At 36.8% G+C, this 22758-nt stretch overlaps 1 protein-coding gene across 1 annotated transcript in view; it reads right to left on the minus strand.

Annotated features, from left to right (window-relative positions):
- Positions 1-22758, minus strand: part of Sema3c (semaphorin 3C) — a 166509-nt gene that overhangs the window by 61006 nt on the left and 82745 nt on the right. The window contains exons 5-9 of the mRNA XM_060374046.1: positions 14530-14649; positions 6677-6767; positions 4336-4455; positions 1367-1509; positions 106-220 (exon numbers count right to left, since the gene is read on the minus strand). Of these exons, the coding sequence (XP_060230029.1) occupies positions 106-220; positions 1367-1509; positions 4336-4455; positions 6677-6767; positions 14530-14649 (589 nt within the window). The remainder of the gene's footprint in view (positions 1-105; positions 221-1366; positions 1510-4335; positions 4456-6676; positions 6768-14529; positions 14650-22758) is intronic.

A 22758-nucleotide genomic window follows, 5' to 3' on the forward strand; every position in this document is an offset into this window, starting at 1 on the left:
AGTAAATAGTCAGAGAAGACACATTCTCTCTGACACTTTGTTAAGACACCTGATACTCTTTTAAAGTCCTTCTCAGACACAATGTTCACTCTCACATCCACGAACCTAATTCATCAAAATGTGTCTCTGGGCCATCTTCATCTGTGACTGAGCACACAAGTCTTGCCTTTAAGAATGTGGTCCACTTGTTGACAAGACTACGCTGTCCGCCAGTGTCATTCTGAAAGAATTTTATTAATACAGTTTAGATGACTGGAGATACACTTTGTGTTAAAAATTCAACTAAAACTCTTACTCATAACTTATTACAATCTGAAGATTAGAAAGGTTAATCATCAATAAAGAAAAGCTGGGATCTACAATATCTTATGATTAATCTTTTTATAGTAGAATGTCAACTGGAATTGAACTGTGTGGAGATATAAATATACGGCTCAGATTTTTACAATATGTGACAGAAATATTCATATTTTGAATATATAACTGTCTGCCCCTTGCTGAGGCAATTACTCATTTTCTTACATAAAAATAACATTTACTGTATACATTTGGCTTTCAGAGCTCACTATGTTCAGCAGAGTGGGTATGCCCCGTATCAGATGGTGCCAGATAGTTCTATTTTATCTCCATTTCTTAGCATTTCTGAGTGGACTGTATATTATATACATATTCCTGGACAATAAACAGATCATCGCTTTTGATCTTTCGAATAGTCTATTGATGACTTTTGTTTTCCTCTGAGTCCAATAGCCTTTTTGTATCTGCTAACTTTGTTATGTTGACCCAAATTATTGAGAAACAGCTGAGTTTTAGTCAATAGAATATTGAAATATTTAAAGATAAGTAGACACTAGATATTTCAATAAATATATCTGATAAAATTATCTTAAATAAACCAATGAAATATATAAAGAGCCCATAGAAGATTATATCAGTTTTTATATGTACTGCTAATACAGTGATACTTGCTCATTAAAATAATAAAAGCACATCTTGATTTTTGATGATTACATGTGGCTCCACCATAATTATGTTTTACTGATATTCAAATGCATCTTATTTACAAGAATTATTTTGTTTCCCGTGGTAATATACAATTTCCCATTTGTTTGAATGCGGCACAGTTCAGAGTTGCAAAATGAGCTCTATGTTGAAAAAAAAATTAAACAAAGTATTTTCCTAAATGCTTTTACTGAAATATGATATAATTATCTCACAGAAACTGTAAAAGGCATTATACACTAAAAAAATATTTTTTCCTATATTTTATTCAGTGATAATGGTAAATAATAAAAATGCTGAAATACTGGAAAACATACTACATAATTTAGAGTCTTTCTTTAAATAGAAATTCCAGTGGCCTTACAGGACATATTCTCGCAATCATGGAATGAATCTGCTTTGTGCTCCTGTTGTTGTCGGTCAGTTTCTCTTTGAAGAAGAAATACACCTTGGCATCATTGGGATCAGTGCCATCTGGGATCACGTGTGCATCCACAAACATAGGTTCTGCAGAGGAAAGACACTTACTGTGATCTCACGATAAAAACCCACCCGCTGCTCTTTAAAATAGGCGATAGATGCATTCCTTTCCCACCAGTGAATAATCCGCTGTTCATAGGCAAGATTTCAAGAAGCAATGATAAGAGACAACATACCTCACAGAGAGTATCAAACGGGACAAATAGCTTTAGTTAAACAGACCAATGTTTGGTTTCTTCAATGGTTGTCTCATTGGAGAAGTAAACTGCTCATTTTTTTTCAAAATTTTTTTTTATAATTTATTCATTTTATAACCTGATTGTAGTCCCCTCTCTCATCTCTTCCCAGTCCCACCCTCCCTCTCCCGTCCCCCTTAATTCCCTCCGCCATTTCTCAAAATGGGGGAGCCCTCCTCTTCTACTATCTGACCCTAGCCTATCAAGTCCCATCAGGACTGCCTGTTTCTTCTTCCTCTGTGTCCTGGTAATCACTTCCGTGGGGGAAGTGGTAAAAGATCAGGCAAAAGAGTCCATGTCAGAGACAGCCCGTGCTCCCCTTACTAGAGCACCCACATGAAGACTGAGCTGCCTATAGGCTGCATCTGAGCAGAAAGTCTAGGTCCTCTTCATACATGGTTCTTTGTTAGTGCATCCGTCTCTGCAGGATCCCATGAGACCTGATTTGTTGGCTCTGTTGCTCTCCTTGTGGCGCTCCTGTCCCCTCCAAATCTTCCTATCTCTCTCTTCTTCCATAATATTCCCTGAACTCTGCCCAAAGTTTGGCTATGAGTCTAGCATCTGCTTCCATACCCTGCTTGATAGAGTCTTTCAGAGGCCCTCTGTGGAAGGCTACTGTCCTGTTCCTTGTCTTCTACTTCTGATAGCTATCCTATTTGACTTTCTGAATGAGGATTAAGCCTCTTTCCTAGGATTTTCCTTGTTGTCTAGCTTCTTTAGGACTATAGATTTTAGTATGTTTATCCTATAGTATATGGCTAATATCTATCTCTAAGTGAGTATATACCATGTGAGTCTTTCTGCTACCTCACTCAGGATGATCTCTTCTAGTTCCGTCCATTTGCCTTTAAATTTCATGATTTCCTTGTTTTTAGTTGCTGAGTACATTAGTACATTAGTGCTGATGTACTACATTGTGTAGATGTACAATTTTTATATCCGTTCCTCCCTTGAGGGACACCTAGGTTTTTTCTAGAGTTTGACTATAATGAATACAGGTACTATGAACACAGTTGAGCAAATGCTCTTGTTGTATGGTTGAGCATCTTTCAGATATATGGCCAGGAGTGGAATAGCTGGATCTTTAGGTAACACTATTTCTAACTTTCTGAGAAACTGCCAGATTGATTTCCAAAGTGGTTTAGGCAGGCCCCATGTCTAAGAATAGATGCCCAACAACAAAATGAATTCAGTGGTATCTTTGGAGGGTCTTTTTCTCCTATTGCTAAGTCGGGAGTTGTTTTGTTTTGTCTTATTTACCTTATAGGTCCTTTAGATATATATTATGTCTTTTGGTGTCATGTTTTTATGGCACTCCTGTGTGAGCAGATGTGTGTGTCTCTGTGTTTCCATGACTTTCTTATGCGTTTTCTTTGGATCTTTTCCATGACTGGTTGTTTTGTCCTTTTCCAATTTGTTTGTTTTTATTCTAACTTACAGAATTTTGCTTTATTAATATTTCTTAGATGTCTTTGTCAGAGGGCGTAAATCTTGATGGGAGAAAAGATGAAGAGGAACTGAGAGGAGTTGAGGGAGGAGAAACTCTAATTAGAATATACTGTATACTATTTTCAATAAATGGAAACAAAACATAACTTTAATCAGGAAAGAATAAGGCAAGGAGGAAGAGAAGTAAGAAGAACAAGAAGAAGAGGAGGAGGAAGAGAGAACAAGAAATAACTGCTGATCGGGAATCAAAAACCTGACACTGTTTTTCCGTAAAACACAGCAAATTAAATTAAAAGGACACTTCCCAATGGGAAAAATATACTTGGTGCAGACATAGAAGACTGGCTTCTTTATTTCAGGAACAAAATAACTCTTAGAATATTTTATTTCTAGATGTACTGGCAGAATAATTTGAAGAAGAAAAATGACAATCATATGTTCCCCCATCAATGAAATAAAACGCTCAATTTTGATGATTCATGCTAACCTGCATTATTAACTAAATGAGCAATTTAGAGTGAGTTTGCAAGTTTCCTGACGACAGGATGGTAAGTGCTCAGTGGCTTCTTCGTCCTCTACGTGACTGAAACTGATTGGAATCTTACAGAAAAATCAAATCAGCCTTATTTCAGGGTGTGAACTCCTTATGACCCTGAGAAATTGAACCAACTAAACAGGATTAACATAAAGTCATTGTAACATTGATTTCTATTTAATGTTAGTCAATTCCCGAATATTCTTTAATTTTGAGTCTTAATGTTAACTAAAACAAAGAATTTATTCATATGAACTATCCATTGTCATGAATTAGAAGAATTCTTTGATTTAGAATTATGGAAATGCAAAAGCAATTAAGAGAACTAAAACCATATTTAACTGGGATATACTACCATTTAAGAAGTGGAGGTATGCATGATATATATTGCTGACATTTGTACTCACCTAGTTCTATGGCTATTGTTTCATAATTAATAACTCAAACAATTTGAATAAGGATATGGCTATTTAACTTAGATATTTGTCACCTAGTGTATAGAATTATAACTATTTATGCCAAAGTCTGATACTTTAGTTTTTAACTCCTTTCCCTATGAGCAGCACAGAATTAAATTCTAGTTTAAATAAAGCAAGACATCAAAGGGAAAAAATACGTTAAATGTTTTCTTACCACTCAGCCATTTTGAATTGTGCTGATCAGTTCGGACTGCATTCCTCTTAGTTAAGCTTCGAAAAATAGCAGCATCTGTTCCCATGAAATCTATGTACATTCCTGAGAAGAGTTCCTCATCTATGGATAAAGAGAAATCCTAATGCCTTTTGAACTTATTTTAAAGTTCAAGGAGGTTTAACTTAGTACTTCATTCTAATTAGGTTGGTATATGATTTAGTTTCTGTTCCCTACCAAATGTACAAAGAAATAATATTGATATGCTCTTGTTGTGATGATTGTTTATTTTTCAAGCAAATCCAATAATTTCTTGTTCTAATTTAAGCAAGTAAGCAACATACTTGGATTCAGGGCAACATCATTCAACACACAAATCTTAAGATTTTCATTTATAAATGATAAGAAATGAGCTATGATCTTAATAGTACTCATCACATGATCAACTTCTAAGATTTTTATCTAAAAGATAGACATAATACTTAGACTCTTTTTATTGCTTGATGACACAGAAACTACATTAATATTATAAAATATATTATTGATGAACAAACTAGTCATTCAAAATCTACATTTTGATCTTTAGGGCTACAAGTTTCCTCATAACATAAACACAGACTACTTTTTCGGCAGTGACTCTTGTAAAAAAATAAAGTGATAGGAAAGAAACAATGTCTGAAATTAAACAGTTTGTTATAGGTGGTCAATTCAATTAGTTTATATACATATATACAAATATATGCTATACGTATCATTAGATATACGTGTCATTAGAAACCTACTCACTTTGAAGATTCATTTGAATTTTTATCCTTCGTAAGGAGCAGTAAACACTGACTTGGTGAGAAGTGATCTGACCACCTAGCTCTAAAGAGCTTAACTATTTGAGGAAGGATCAATTTCCTTGGGTTTGCCCCATTGACCTGAAGTACATCTGTGCTCTTGATTTCTCTCATATTTACCTTCTAGCTGTGGCCTTTTTTTGCAGGACTGGGCCATCTGAAATACTCTTTATAATACCTGTTGGACAGGACAGACTGCAGAACGAAGCATTTCTAAAATGAGTTCATCAGGTTTTGAACTAGGCCCCTAGCAGTTACAGAGCTGGCATGACAGGCATCTTGTCACCCATTTCTCGTACCCAGGTGGGACACAAAGACCATGGCAACATTTGAGAGAGTGATAATAAAGATAAGAATGAAATTTTGGGGGGGGGCAGTTCAGCTATTTAAACACTTGTTTGAATATCTGCTGTGTATATAGATTTAGCTAATAAGCCAATGTAATACAGAATTAATTCCCATTTTGCTATAACTCATTAGTCATAAAACCATGGGTTGTAATCCCTACTGTGTAGTAACAGTGATGAGCACATCACTCAATTATAAACTCATATTTTGGCCTACAGCTTTCTAATCTGATTGCACATAACATTATCAAGTATATTTTAAGTCTTCCAAAAATCCTGCATGTGAAACTGATTTAATTTCTTGCTTCATATTCTCAGTGATTCTAATAGCAGAGAGAAAAATTCCTGTTTCATTTTGTATAAATAATAAGTTCTTAAGTAATAACATTTTGGAAAGAATTTTGAGAGTTTTCAGGATTCCTTTATAGGGTTATAAGCACATAAACTTGTGCCTTTTGACTTTACTCAAATATGTTTTGCTCTATAACTGTAAAAATCTCATTCAAAAGGCTTCAAGAATCGTTTGAGAATTTTTAAAAAACATAACATCTGACTACTTTGTAGTCCTACATTAAAGACTCTAAGTAGTAAAAGACATTGGACATGCTAGTAGATTAGAGGTTTTAAGTGGGTTGTAAAACACCAAGTTATTCAACTTTATTATTTATTTTATTATCTATCTATCTATCTATCTATCTATCTATCTATATTTACTTATTTATTTATTTTGAGGTGGGGTTTCTCTGTGTAGCCTTGGCTGTCCTAGAGTCATTTTTGTAGATCAGGCTGGCCTCAAACTCACAGAGATCTGCCTGCCTCTGCCTCTCCAGTGCTGGGATTACAGGCATGCACCACCATGCCCAGCTAACTGAGTTATTCTAATTCAGAACATTTCTTGGCATTTAACTGATAGAAGTATTTCAAACATCTGTATTATTTAGTGACTTCAACCAAATGGAAAGAGCAAACCTTATAACACAGTGAGAGTTATGAGAGGTTATTTTAGGGTGATAACCTTTTGGAGAGGCAAATAAGAACACACAAAGTTACATGATCTTCTCATGTACATATTTAAACATTTTAAATAAACTGACCCATGTGTGAGCTTTGTGTTCTTTCCTATTTGAGCCCCTCCCTCTCTCATTTCCTACTTACTGATCATAACGGACACAGTGTTCACATTAGGGTTGAAAGAGCATCGTCCTTTTCCAGATTCACACTTAGAGTCAATCACGAAAACTTGGTCCTTTGTAATAGGAAAAGGTATCAGATGATTAGCGCAATGATAAGACAATAAGTACAATGAAACCTAATTATAATTAATTTATTTTAAATGATTATTATTCAACAAAACAATCTATTTTCAAAAGCATTTTTCTACTTCTGTGTTTCCAACATTGCTGTATTAACACTTAACTGTCCTGTAGGAAATTAGGCTCTGACCTCAGCAGGGCTAACTCTCATCCTCCTTTACAGCCCCCAAAAATACTGATGACAGAAGCATGAGTTCTTCTTAAACCAATATCGTCAAAGGTCACTTGAAAATCTAAAACCATTATACATGTAATTAGAAACTTTAGCAGAGTGCAGGGAATTTTATGAAAGAAGGGGAAGATGAAAAGACTTGGAGGGGACAGGAGCTCCACAAGGAGAGCAACAGAGACCAAAAAAAAAAAAAAAAAACTTAGCTCTGGGGGCACTGCAGAGAATGATACTCCAACCAAGGACAATGCATGGAGAGGACCTAAAACCCTGGCTTAGATGTAGCCCATAGACTCAGTATCCAAGTGAGATCTATAGTAAGGGGAGCAGGGTCATGACAGACTCTCGGATCACCTTACCCTTGGGTAGGGGTGCAGCCTTGCCAGTTCACAGAGGAAGGCAAGGCAAACAGTCCTGATGAGACCTGATAGGCTAGTAAGGCAGGGAGGACATCCTCTATCAGTGGACTATGGGAGGAACATAGAGGGAGAAGAAGGAAGGAGGATGGATTGATAGGAGAGGGAGGGGATCACAGCTGGGACACAAATTGAATTAATTGTAAGAACTGATAATAATAATCTTTTTTTTTTAAAAAGAAGTGTTTGTAGAACCCTATCCAAAGGAAAAGAAGTAATGACAACATAATAATCTATGCAATGATGACAATGTTTCTAAAATTAGACTTTTTTTCAGTTTTTTTTTATTTTTTTTATCAGTTACATTTTATTAACTCTGTATCCCAGCCGTGTCCCGATCCCTCATTCCCTCCCAGTCCCTCCCTCCCTCCCTCATCTCCACCGTGCCCCTTTCCAAGTCCACTGATAGGGGGGACCTCCTCCCCATTCATCTGATCCTGTTTTATCAGGTATCTTCAGGACTGGCTGCAAAGCCCTCCTCTGTGGCCTAACAGGACTGCTCCTCCCTTCGGGGGTGGGGAGACCAAAGAGCCAGTCATTGAGTTCCTGTTAGAAATAGTCCTTGTTCCCCTCACTTTGGGAAACCAATTGGTTACTGAGATACCACAGGCTACATCTGAGTGGAGGTTCTAGGTTATATCCATACATGGTCCTTGGTTGAATGTCAGTCTCAGAAAAGACCCTGTGCCCAGATATATTTGGTCCTTGTGGAGCTCCTATCCTTTCCCCATCAGACTAACTCCCCTTCTTTCTTATGATTCCCTGTCCTCTGCCAAAGGTTTGGTCATGAGTCTTTGCTTTGAAAACACTGCTAGTTAGAGTCTTTCAGATGCGCTCAGTAGACTCCTGTCATACGTTCAATGCACATCCCATCTGTCTTTCTAAACGAGGATTGATCATCTTACCCCATGTCCGCTCATAAATGGGACCTCATGAAACTGAAAAGTTTCTGTAAAGCAAAGGATACCGTCATCAAAACAAAATGACTGCCTACAGATTGGGAAAGAATCTTCACTAACCCTTTATCTGACAGAGGACTAATATCCAGTATATACAAAGAACTAAAGAAGCTGAAAAGCAGCAATCCAAGTAATCCAATTAAAAAATGGGGAACAGAGCTAAACAGAGAATTCTCGACAGAGGAATATCGAATGGCAGAAAAACACTTAAAGAAATGCTCATCCTCATTAGCCATCAGGGAAATGCAAATCAAAACGACCCTGAGATATCACCTTACACCCATCAGAATGGCCAAGATGAAAAACTCAAGCGACAACACATGCTGGAGAGGTTGTGGAGAAAGGGGAACCCTCCTCCACTGCTGGTGGGAATGTAAACTGATACAACCACTCTGGAAAGCTATCTGGCACTTTCTAAGACAAATAGGAATAGTGCTTCCTCCAGACCCAGCTATACCACTGCTAGGTATATACCCAAAGTTTGTTCAAGTACACAAAAAAGACACTTGCTCAACCATGTTTATAGCAGCTCTATTTGTAATAGCCAGAACCTGGAAACAACCCAGATGTCCATCAACGGTGGAATGGGTACAGAAATTGTGGTATTTTTATACAATGGAATACTACTCAGCAATCAAAAAGGAGGAAATCATGAAATTTGCAGGCAAATGGTGAGACCTAGAAAAGATCATTCTGAGTGAAATATCCCAGAAGGAGAAAGACAAACATGGGATATACTCACTTATATAGACCTATAAGATATGATAAACATAATGAAATCTATACACGTAAAAAATTAGACTTTTTAAAATTAAAATTCTATGTTATAGAAGGGAGGGTGAGATTAGGAAGGGATGACTGATGGGGATACAGCTGAGATACAAAGTAAATAAACTGTAATTAACAAAACATGAATGATTTTTTAAAAACAAACAAAAATTTGTTACTACTTAATTTTTGTGTAACAAAAATTACAATATTTAATATTATTTAATATAATTTTACAATATTTAAAATTATAACATTAAAATATCATTTATTCAACTATCTGTTTATTAAAATTTTGGTCTACTTGATGATGAACTAAACACTGGTAATAAAATAAACAAAATCTTGGTCATTGAATAATTTATATTCTAATGAGAATGATGGAAATTAAAGAAAACAAAATACAAACATAGGTTATATAGTGTTCTGTTCATTGCTTAATAGAAAAAGAGTACAGATAGATGAAATAGGAAAGACTTGAAATTATGAAGCGGTAAATTCAGTCTGTTATGTGGTGCTCAGTCAACAGCACTAAGGGGATCATTTTATAAAAGGGCATACTGGCATTTTCATATATCAACTTAGTACAAACTATTATTAAAATACGAGGGCAAAGAAAAATGAACACTTTTGTGGATTACATCAGATGATGGAGAACCTTAATTATCAAGTTAAAGTTTTTGAAAGCTATCCTGAATAAATATAGTCTCATAATATTTTTGAATGTAGAGATAAAATGACCAGAACTCTGCTCCAGAAATGATTGATCATACTTCTGCTTTGGATGGTAATACTCCCCAAAGTCATAGACTGTCTAACAGAAATCCCAGTAGCAGACATTAAAAACTTCCTTTCTTTCTTTCTTTCTTTCTTTCTTTCTTTCTTTCTTTCTTTCTTTCTTTCTTTCTTTCTTTCTCTCTCTCTCTCTCTCTCTCTTTCTTTTGTTTGTTTGCTTTGGGTTTTTTTTTTTGAGATAAGACTTCTCAGTGTAGCCTTAGCTGTCCTTCATTCTCTTTATAGACCAGCATTGTCTCTAACTCACAGAAATCTGCCTGCCTCTCAAAGACATGTGCCACCACGCTCAGCTGAAACACTCTTTTGAGTTGTTGGTCAGGAGAGTGTAAGAGTTCCCCCAAACATAGAACATTGATACTAACCCTGGTTGCCTTCCAGAAGTTGATGGTAATTCTTTATTGTTGAAGATGCAACATGCTTACCTGACATGAAAGCTCCCTCTCTGAGAACTTGCTTTCACAGTAGCAGAAAGTGATGTGCAAACTCTTTAGAGAGGAAAGCAATCATTCGTACTACACAGTTGTAATTCCTATGAACCACAACAATGACCACTTATGGCAAGATATCCCTAAAGGTATTAATAGTGTCACTTATCTTGGGGGTAACCAACAATTGTCTAACTGGACTGAATGTTAGCCATGTTGACAGGAGAGAAATTATGCCTAGCATTATACCTAGACAACTTCACATGGCTACTGGGGTCATGGAATTTAGAAGGGAGCCCACTACCTCCACTTTTCTAAAACCACTATAATGTTTATCTGCCCTCTAAGTACTTATTCTTATACCCAGGGACAAGAATTGCATCAAATCAGCAACTGTTTGCGGCAGAAGGAGACCATCACCAAAAAAAAAAAAAAAAAAAAAAAAAAAAATCACAACAAAAATGAAGAAAAGAACTGATCATAGGCTGCCTAGCCTCCACTGATGCACACACAATATGACTCCTAGTGAGCATTATGAAAGAGGGAGCAGCAAGATTGTAAGAGCCAAAAGACTGGGAGGTCATCTATGTGATTGAGCCTCCTTGCTATGATAGAGAAGCTACACCCATGATATATCTCCAACACAGCTGCCTACACAATATCTGAAACTTTCCAAACACAGTTGACACCCCAATTCATATAGGGGCAATTTGCCAGGAGATGAAGAGATGGAAATGACTAACAATTACTGAGAGCAAGAATTGCTTTTGCTTGGGGAAAGAACTCTGATTATCTAATCCCAATTAGGAAAGCCCTAAAAACATACACATGCAAGCAACCCTGAAGGGACTCAGCAAGTTGTATATATGTGCTTATTCATATATATATACATATATATATATATATATATATATATATATATATATGCAGCACAGTAGTTAAAGAAAATGAGGCCATGAAATTGAGAGTTTGTGGCAGAAGTAGACATGTGAGGAGTATCGGGGAGGAGAGAAAGGGAAAATTATGTAATTGTATTTTAATTTTATAAAGTCTGGGCACTAGAAGATAATCATCCGGCCTTCTGTGATCTCAATGGTCTTAGTGAAAACAATTAAAGTGTAAGAGAAATTCTGTGGGGACAATTGGAGTTTAGAGACTAGTGAGAAATGGCTTGATTAAGTAAGGAGAAAATCTATATTCAGTAGTTTTGTTTACTCAAAGAAAATAAAAGCAGTTTCTTTGGGTTGGGTGAAGTCTGCTGTGGCTGAGGGTATCAAAGGCAATAGCAGCTGATTGAAGATAAAAACAGAATCCAAATTCAGCCTCCTGGCACCTAGCACATCTGCTTTCCAAAGAAAGTAATTATAAAATCAAAAGAAAACAAGAAAATTTAATGATCTTGGTTGGGATTCTAGGGCCAGGAACAGATCTCCCCAGATCAGCCAGTGTTGGCAGTGGAGGAATTGATGAAATACTCAGGTCCAAGGTGTTTTCTAATGGGCCACTCCTCCGTTACTCAGTACACTCTTCAATACATGGTCTTCATTACAGTCTAGTTATAGTCGACATGCAGTAAAACGTGCAGTAAAATATAAATAACCTATTTTCAAGCAGAAATGAGACTCTTCACTTGCTTTCTAAGAATCCAGCCCTGTTCTTCCCCAGTTCATCTGACTTCCTTTCCTCTTTTCTTAGTCTTTTTCAGTTGACTTTACATTATGACTATTTTCAGCTTCAATAACTTTTGAATTGGTTTTATCATGGAATCTCCACACATACTTAGTTAAGCTTCTCCTGACTCCAGTCACCTGCCCCTGTGCCACTCAACCACTGAGCACTTTCTTCAGCTCCTGCTCAGTTATTCCATTACCATCCACAGGTCCTCTTCGCCTTTTCACGATCCTTTTTATTTTCAAGACCCACTGCCCCATCCCATATAAAGATTAAACTCTGCGATGTGCATGTGAGATAAATTATGTACTACTTTTTTTTCTCTTCCTTTCATTTCAGACTTTGTGACTAGCTGCTTCCAGTGCCTGCTGCAATATTTCCCTACCACAACGGGAAATGTGACCTGTATCTATGAGCTCACGAAACCCTTTCTCTATCAGTGTGCCTTTAGCACAGTAGTTTATCACAGCAACAGAAAAGAAACCAAGGCAGAGTCCCTGCATCTATCCAGCTGTGGAATCGTTGGTGGGAGTTATCTCTACTTACATTTTTTGAGAAACCCCCATGCTAACCCTAAGCAGCTATGCAAGTTTACACTCCCATCTGCAGTGAGTAGAATGCCGTTTTCATGATGTCCTTAACAGCATTTTCTATATATAAGCAGCAAAATTGCTGAGAAAGAAATTAAGGGGAAAAAAATCCCATTCCTAGCATGATATGATTATGCAACGCAAATGTTTTATTTTGAGAAAATCTTGCAATTTTATCACTAACTTTGCAGTTCGTAATGACCAGAGCATAGGACTGTCTTTTGACATCCTGCATCTATATTAAATCATAGCCTTTCCTTACATTTAAAACCAATTTAAGTGTGACCAGTGAGAACAGGAACGTTTACATTGTGGGTTATACTCTGACATATAAAATAATGACATGTTTAAATTTGTTGACTAAGATTTATTATCAAGACAAGCATATACAACATATACTTAAAAACCACAATTCCTTCATACTCTAATTATTCGCTAAGATGCCCACATGCTATTTAAAAGACAGAATCGATGGGAACACCTCCTGCCTATGAAACACAGAGACTAGTGTAGTTTCAACTTAACAAGGTGATTATAACGATTCCATGCTGGTTTTCGAGAGGAGACTATTTTGGACAGGCCTACTAATTAAATTTTTCAGTGAGTAGTGGGTGACTTTTAAGTGGGAAAACTCTTTCATTTGAAATCTATGTTCTGAAAAGTGTCATGCTCTTGTTGACCTGCACAGAGGCTGTGTGGACTTCAGGGTAGTGCCTGGCTGACTTCAAACATCTACAGCATTAGTTTAATTAATTGGTGATCACAGGCATGTGGCCATAATGATCAGCTCAGTACATTCAATGGCATTCTCTGTAGTAGCCTAGCTTTCTTTTTAAAAATATTAATATCTCAGTAGCATTTTGAGCCTCATTTGGAAAAAAAAAATCATGCTTTAGTCCAACGATAATTATTTAGTTAATCCTTAAGGACTTTTATTCATCTAACTATAAATGTGCATATGTAAATTATATGCATAAAATTCAATTCAATAATATTGAGTACAGATGAATCTTCACCCAACTATAGCACTGGTTCTTACTAAAGAAAAATAACTTTCAAGAGAATATTAACAGCAATATAAGCATTTCCCCCCACAACTGTTAGGTTTTCTGCACTGCTTCTTGACTAAAAAGCTGTCCTGACATCTGACATCACAGCTACAGCCTAGCCAGCATTGTGTTTGCCTATATATTAACTAGCTATTTAACTAGTATTCAGCAAACACCGTACCATAATAACTTGACTTTAAGCAAAAAAGTGTAAGGTGAAAATGAACTAGGATAGGGCAATGTTAGTTTTAAATAAAAGCAGGGTTTATCAATTAGTAAAGTTATTTTTCACGAAAACATTTAATATCCTGCTTCAAACATATCATAAAGTATATATCCATAAGGGTGTACTCAAGTTAATATAAATGAGAATGAATATATATTTATGAAAATATGTATAAACGAAGTATTTCTAATTTCTGTACCTTAGTGCCTTACATTTAATATAATTACTAAATTAAAGATTTTTTTTAATTTTACATCATGTATATTTAAAACAAGTAAACATATTTAATTTGAATGCCAAAAGAGTGCAATTTTTCTTGCCTTGACAGACAAAATAAAAAGGAAATATACTCATGTGTTTAAAAATATGAAAATATTTTACCATCAATAATATTCCCAAAAGTTGTAATTTAGTTTAATTTATATATTTATTTATTACAATTCATTCATTTTATATCCCCACTGCAGCCCCCTCCCTTGTCTCCTCCCAGTCCCACCCACCCTCCCACTTCTCCCCCTATGCCCTTTCCCTAGTCCTCTGATATTCTCAAATTTTTAACTCTAAAATACCATAAAGTTTCTGACACTAACACTGAAGAAACTGACCAAGTGAAACTGTCATACTTACCTCAGACCTCCTTCCTCGGTTCAGGTAAGTGCACACCGGGCTGAAAGCTCCGCTCCCACAGACATACAGATGAGTACGGTTGAAAGTCTGAATAACCCGGACAAAATTGCCACATCCATGCTGGCAAAAGAAAAGGCAGTTAATGAGGTCACATCCTACTCCTATCTACAGAAGCTCTGCTAACCTAATATATGACGTGGGAGGTGGAAATTAGGTGACATCTGCCCTTGGCTCTATCCTGGAGAACTGTGTACAAATTGTAAATGCAAACTGGAGCCACTCATCTAACTGGCAGAAATAAGAATTCTAGTTTCCACCATTTGCCTGCAAATTTCGTCATTTCCTTGTTTTTTCATAGCTGAGAAGTATTCCATTGTGTAAATGTACCACAATTTCTGTATCCATGCCTCCATTGGGGAACATCTGGGTTGTTTCCAGATTCTGGCTATTACAAATAAAGCTGCTACAAACATGGGTGAGCAGATGTCCTTGTATACTTGAGCATCCCTTGGATATCTGCCTAGGAGTGCTATAGCTGGATCTTGAAGAAGCAGTATTCCTGATTGTCTGAAAAAGCGCCAGATTGATTTGCAAAGTGGTTGTACAAATTTACATTCCCACTAGCAATGGAGGAGGGTTCCGCTTTCTCCACATCCTCTCCAGCATGTGTTGTCACTTTATTTTTTTATCTTAGCCATTCTTATGGGTGTAAGGTGAAATCTCAGGGTTGTTTTGATTTGCATCAACCTGATGACTAAGGACATTAAACAATTCTTTAAGTGTTTCTTTGCCATTCGCTATTCCTCTATTGAGAATTCTCTGTTGAGCTCTGTACCCATTTTTTTAATTTGATTACTTGATTTGTTGCTTTTTAACTTCTTGAGTTCTTTATATATTCTGGATATCAGCCCTCTGTCAGATAAAGGGTTGGTGAAGATCCTTTCCCAGTCTGTAGGCTGTCGCTTTCTTCTGATGCAAGTGTCCTTTGCTTTACAGAAGCTTTTCAGTTTCATGAAGTTCCATTTATTGATTATTGATCTTCTATCCTGTTCTGCTGGTGTTCTGTTCAGGAAGTTGTCTCCTGTGCCAATGAGTTCAAGGTTCTTCTTCACTTTTTCTTCTAACAGGTTTAGTGAGTCTGGTTTTATGTTGAGGTTTTTGATCCACTTGGACTTTAGTTTTGTGCAAGGTGATAAATATAGATCCACTTGCATTTTTCTACATGTAGACATCCAATTAGACCAGCACCATTTGCTGAATGTTGTATCTTAAGATCATCTTGAGTGAGGTAACCCAGAAACAGAAAGACACACATGGCATAAACTTGTTCACAAGTGGATATTAACCATATAATATAGAATAAACACACTAAAATCTATACTCCCAAAGAACCTAAACAACAAGGAAGACCCTAGGGAAGATGCTCAATCCTCATTCAGAAGGACAAATGTGATAGACATTGGAAGCAGGAGAAGACAGGGAACAGAACAGGAGCCTACCCACAGGGCCTCTGAAAGACTCTCCTGATAGAGGTATTGAAGCAATGGCTGAAATTCATAGCCAAACTTTGGGTAGAGGGCATGGAATTTTATGAAAAAAGGGGGATATAGAAAGACCTAGAGGGGACAAGAGCTCCAAAAGGAGACCAACAGAAAAACAAAAACCAAACAAACAAACAAACAAAATGAGCCCTGGGAGCCCTGCAGAGATTGATACCCCAACCAAAGACCATGCATGGAGAGCACCTAAAACCCCCTGCTCAGATGTAGACTATAGACTCAGTATTCAATTGGGGTCCCTAGTAAGGGGAACAGGGGCTTTCTCTAGCATGAACTTAGTGACAGGCTTGCTGATTACCTCCCCATTGGGCAATGCAGCCTTGCCAGGCCACCAGAGGAAGACAATACAGGCAGTCCTGATGAGACATGATAGGCTAGGTTCAGATAGAAGAGAAGGAGGACCTCCCCTATCAGTAGACTAGGGAAGGGGCATAGGAGTAGAAGAGGGAGGGAGGGTAGGATTGAGAGGAGATGAGGGAAGGGCCACAGTCATGATACAAATTGAATAAATAGTAATAAATGATAATAATAAAAAAATTAAAGGAATTTTACCATAAAAGAAAAGAAGTAAGAATTCAAATATTGAGATTGGGCATCCTGAAATACCTGGCTATTCAGAGAGAGATAGAGCACTATTACACAAGGGATTCCTCAACTGAGATTTGCCAGACGTAAGCAGGTGATTTCCGAGCTCCAGTAGGTTTCATTGAGCAGAACAGAGTCTTCTCTTCTTACAGAGCTCAGCAGGACAAAGTGTGAATCGATAGCAACTTTGCTGTTTCTGTTTAATTGTTCCTAATTCTAAGACTTCATGTAAAAATGCTCTCAAGTTCGTTCTTCTCAACTTGCTAACAAATCTGACTTAGATGTGCTCATGCGCACATTTTATTTCTTATTTTTTAAGTTATTGTTAGGAGACTTTGAAGTTACAATGAGGGAAGCATCTGGAACCATTCCATTCATCTGTCTTGGGACTACAGAGTCTACCTCATGTATCAGTTAAAATGATTTTTTTTTTCTTGTTGAAATACTTCCTGTGCTGTATGAGTATTCTTCATGTATGTGTAGGCACATGTGGTTGTGTTTTTGCATGCTCACACATGTGTGTTTGTGTATGGAGACTTGATACTGAGGTCAGGACCCTTCTTCAATCACTCTTCACCTTATTCAGCAACAGAGCCTTTTAGTTCAATCCAGAATTCATGGATATGGATAAACTGCCTACAAAGCTTAATCTGGGAGGTTCATGATCACCATCTGAGAAATGGAGTGGCAGAGGCCTGGGCTGTCAAGTCCATCCAGGATAGCATTTGCTTGGATTCTATAGATTTGAACTCTAGTCCTCATGCTTGCTGCTTATATGCAGGGTACCTTAACTCTTCAGCTCTCACTTAAGCCTATGAGAGTCCTATATAAACTTTCATGCTCTGAAGTTTTACATGCTCACTCTTTTATGGGATCAAGTTCAGAAATTCAGGCATACAGCGTCCAGCCAGCAAGATGCATCAATGGGAAAGGTTTATTGATGCCAAGGCTAAAGGCCTGAGTTTTACCCCCAGAACCTGGTGTCAAAGAAGAAAAGCACCTCTGAAAACTTGTTCTCAGACCTCCCCTCCTGTTTGTGCTTACTCACACAAGTATATACACAACAAATCAAGTAAATAAATAGATGCAAAAATGTAATACACATATACAACTAGCTATCTACTCTAGTTTCCTTAAAATATTACACACGCACAAACATATTTGAAGTAAAGTTGTGCTCATCCATATTCCAAATTATCATTTCACTATGGTACTCAAGGCTACCTTTTTCAATTGAGAGAAGAGAATCACTTAGGAATATGTGCATAGCTGCAGCTTTCTATGAAGAATGATGCAATCATTCTCTCTACCCAAGGATCCCATCAAACATGCTTTTTTTTTATTTACTTTGTATCCCAGTTGGAGGCCCTCCCTCACATCCTCTCCCCGCCCCCCCACCCTGTCTCCTCCCTGTCTCACCTTCCCCCACTTTTCTTCCACTATCACTCTCCCCTACTCCACTGATAGGTGAGGTCCCCTACTGTCTGACCCTAGCCTATCAGGTTCCATCAGGACCGCCTGGATCCTCTTCCTCTATGTGCTAGCTGTTTTGCACCTGGCTCCAGTTTAACTAGAAAGGAAAGGGTGTCATTGCTTTACTGCTAAATTAACTGTGATCTTGCAGGAGTCTGTAAGTTCTCTGTGGCCAAATTAATCATCCCAAACTCCATAGCTGATATGCTCATTACTTTTGCTGATTATAAATTAATCAAGTCCAGTCTAAGACAGAATGATGTCCCCTTCACAAAGTCATTTTTCTCTCAAAGAATTTTATTTAAAAAAGTTTCACCATTTGGAGTATAATTTGTTTAATAAAAGCTATAAAATATATCAAATTTAATAGTAGTTTCTCCCTGGATAGTCTATAGTGCACATTTCTTTTTCACAGTTTTTGGGTACATTGAATATCTAGTATTTATGTTACTACACGGTACAATAAAGCAAAGTGCTAAAATAGTTGCTAAATTTGATTTAAAATTTTATGTATTTTATATGTTGTCAATTTTTGTTTCATATTCATCTTTCCTTGTCAGCAAGTATGTATTTCTTTTGGGGAAGGGGAATTTTGAGCAGCTGTTTCTACTATGAATCATTAATCAATCATTAATTCTAATGTCAAAGAAATTAATCTTTACAGTCCAGACTATACACTTTATTTAAAAGTTAAGAGAGTATTAATCTTTGTTGATTATACAGAGCTATGTCTTGATACCTGCTTTTAGAGGTACCTGGAGATTAATTAAATAGCCAGAGATGATAATAATGATACAGAATACCCTGAATAACTGCAAAGCTGAAGGGTGCTCTGTATATAACATGTCTTTATTAAGATTTGTTAGCAAGAGAGCTGTGCGTGTTTTTTCACAGTCATGGAATTCTGTATCGATTACCTTCCAATAAGACATGGTTCGATGAAAATTTAAAAAGGGAAGGTTGCATCTACTTTATCTAGGGCTATGAAGACAATTTACATGAATAAATTGTTGCTATAGTAAAAGAAAAAGTCAACAACATATTTTCATATTTAAAATAAAACTCTACTAATTTCACATATATGCCTATGTCTATTTCTTACAGACAGAATTTTTGTTTTTTTATATGTAATAGCAGATATAAAATAATTATTTTATATATTTAACCATTACTACTTCTCAGGAACTCAGTGTTTATAACTGATATGCATTGAACATTCAGTATCTTTCTTAATGACTTTAAATTTATTCATTATTTTTTTTTGCAACTCAGGTCCCTTCAGAAAAATAAGCCACAAAGACTTTTCTCATTTTAAATTTGTCTACAAGCAAATACAATAAGGAATGTTTTTAAACACATATATAATAATTCATACTTTTTATTTTCTCATAATCCCATTCATTATGAATCCACATTTCTTTTCATAGTTACTAATTGCAACCTTAGTTTTTTTTATGTTATTAACATTATTTGGACTCTCTGTCCATATACTTTGATTGCCTTTACACTCAAAGCAATGCTTTAATTGAGTAGCTGAATTTCAAGTTAGTAATAAAGTTGATATCCAAAAGAGATTAAATAGTTTTTTCACCTCAGACTGAAACTGTGGCCACTACCATTGTCTAGCTTTTCAGCAGCAATATCATCATCAGGAGACAAATTCCTACACAGTGATAATCAGTGCACCTCCCAGCTCTTCCTCAATAGAACACAAAAGTGATGCTGAACACTTCAGTTAATCATTGACGTTCATTATCTTTGAGCTCTGCTTTTCCACCGCAAAGCATCAGTTCCTAACCTAAACTGTTGTGTAAATCCCCTCAGCAAGTACTTGTTAAGGCACTGTATCTAGGGTTAAAGACACTTGAATGCCTGGACTACTTTCTGCTTTCAAAGAAAGAAAAATGTACACATCAAAGATGTGGTAGAATCTATGAAGTCATCATAGGGTTATATACTAATACATCCATGCATAAATACACTCATACATGAACTTTATATAAAGCTTTAGCAGAAATATCGTTTCATCTTGGCCTTTCAGAATAATCTTGATGGTCAAGACACATAAACGAAGACTTTTCCAGATGAAAACAGCATGATCAAACAATGACGGCATAGTGCTGGGGTAATATCTCAGTAGCTTTCCCACTAGACTTGAGTTTGGTTCTCAGCAGCCATATGAGTGGCTCACAACCATGCATAGCTCCAGCTTCATTAAACTGGGTGGGCCTCTTCAGGGAGTTGCATTCACATGCACATAACCACACGCAGATATACACACATGCAAGAAAAAGTAAAAAGTAAAAAGAAAAAGAAAAAAAAGAAAAAGAAAAAGAAACTAAAACAAGTACATGAGTGGGTGGAACTTTCTTATTTTGGAGTAAATTTCCTAGAATTACATTGAGTACAGAATTCCGTGTCATGAAACAATAACCAGAGTTGGTGTGTCAGGATGCCATTGTTGTCACATATGCAGGAGAGATACTGGTAGGAATAAATAATAATCAAATATGAAATTCACAGAGCCAGGCGATCTGAATTCAAACCTTGGCTTCAACTTTTTCCAGACATCATTCAGTCAGTTAATTAGAATTCCTGTGGTTCAAATTTTGCATCAGTAAAATGGCAGTAATAACATTTGTTTTGTGCAGTATATTAAAAAGCAGTAGGAACATTTTGATTTGGGCCATTTGTTCTGCACAGATTAGTACTAGTCCTGTTTATGATACCAATATGTAAAAAAAATTGATATTAGAGACTTCAATTAAAATAAATACCAAAGATGCCTCTTTAATTTTTTTGAGATTAATATAATTATATCATTTCCTCTTTCGCTTTCCTCTCTCCAATACTTCGTATATACATCTGCCTTCACTCTTTCAAATTCATGGACCCACCTCCAAAAAGGATCACAACCTTCAAAACGGTGCCACACAATGAAGACTAAGTCATCAGAACATAAGATTGTAAAGGGTATTTCAGAGTGAAACCATAACACCATATATCTTCTTACCCTGGTTCTTGCCAGGTAATGACATGTGTCGCTTCCATTCTTGGCCTCGGAGAAGACCACCAATATGCTGAGCCAATTCCATCACTGTGCCCACAGTGCTTCTAAATCTGACTCTCCTCCCCCGTGTCTTGGGAAACTAGCAGACTTTGAACTAGCTCTTTGGCTGGGGATAACCTTCTGATCTAAATGCTGGAGTTCTGGGTGGGTGTCGCCATGGTGGACTTATATGGTGTATTTGTGATTGAACTCAAAGGAAGTCTGAGGTACTTTCCCATCCCCTCCTTAAAAGATAACTTTATTTAAAATTTGCTGCAAAAGGAATTTCTGAATTACGATTTTTTTTCATAAATTATGAAATTATTCTAGTTTTTTCTGTTTTTGTTTTAATAAGAGATGGTGACTATAACTTTAAAAACACCAAGATGATTTTCTGAAATAAACATATTAGCTGTAGATGGTGTTAATCTTAGAGCCTTAGTAAACTCATCATCTACCGTGACCCATTGCCAGTGCCTAGTGAACTGTCTGAACAGAGTACCCTGCTCAATTGCTTTACTTGACATTAATTCAGAGCTTGTTTAAAGTTAATGAAGTTCCTATATATAGATCTGGGCACTCTGGATAATGGCATTTGCCACATAGCATTTCCAACTTGTGCATCAAGACACGCAATAATCAATGCAGTGGGCTGTAGAGATAGCTCAGAGGTTAATAGCACTGGCTGCTCTTCTAGAGGTCCTGAGTTCAATTCCCAGCAACCACATGGTGGTTCATGACCATCTATAATGAGATCTTGTGTCCTCTTTTGGTGTGCAGGCAGAATACTGTATATGAAATAAACCAATCTTAAAAAAAAAATCCATGCAGTAACTGGTAGAGTGTTTCAGGGGCACACAGGAAGAACACCCAGCCCAGTGCTGGTGGGGAGAGGAGTTTCCTATATTTTAGATTTCTATGTTTTTTCCTATTTTTATTTTTACAATTTATTCATTTTATATCCTGACTGAAGCACCTTCCCTCAACTCCTCCCAGCCCCTCTCTCCCTCCCCCTTCCCATGGAAAGGGGGAATTCTCCTCTGCCATCTGCCCATAGCTTATCAAGTCTCATTAAGACTGCCTGGATCCTCTTCCTATGTGGCCTGGTAAGACTGTATCACCAGGGGCAAGTGATCTAAGAGCCGGCCATCGAGTTCATGACAGAGGCTGCTCCTGTTTACATTACTCAGGAACCCACATGAAGACTGAGCTGCCTATGGACTACATCTGAGCAGGGAGTCTAGATTGTCCATGCTTAGTCCTTGGTGTATCAGTCTGTGCAGGACCCCCTGGGCTCAGGATTTTTATTGGTCTCCTGCCACCTTCATGTCCTTCTATTCCTCCCTTCTTCCATAAGACTCCCTATTTTAAAAATGTGAAATCTTATTTTTTTTGGATGATAACTACTTCAACACTGTGTATACATTTGCAAACACTTGGCATCACTGAGAAGTAAAATGAAATAAATTGTTTATAGAAAGTTTATTTTATCTAGTGCTCACTGTTTTGTTCCCTTTGGACTTTTCTCTTGAAGTTAAAATTACAAAAGGTCTGTAAGGGCTG

This window comes from Meriones unguiculatus, chromosome 21 (assembly GCF_030254825.1).
Source record: "Meriones unguiculatus strain TT.TT164.6M chromosome 21, Bangor_MerUng_6.1, whole genome shotgun sequence".
NCBI classification, from domain to species: Eukaryota; Metazoa; Chordata; class Mammalia; order Rodentia; family Muridae; genus Meriones; species Meriones unguiculatus.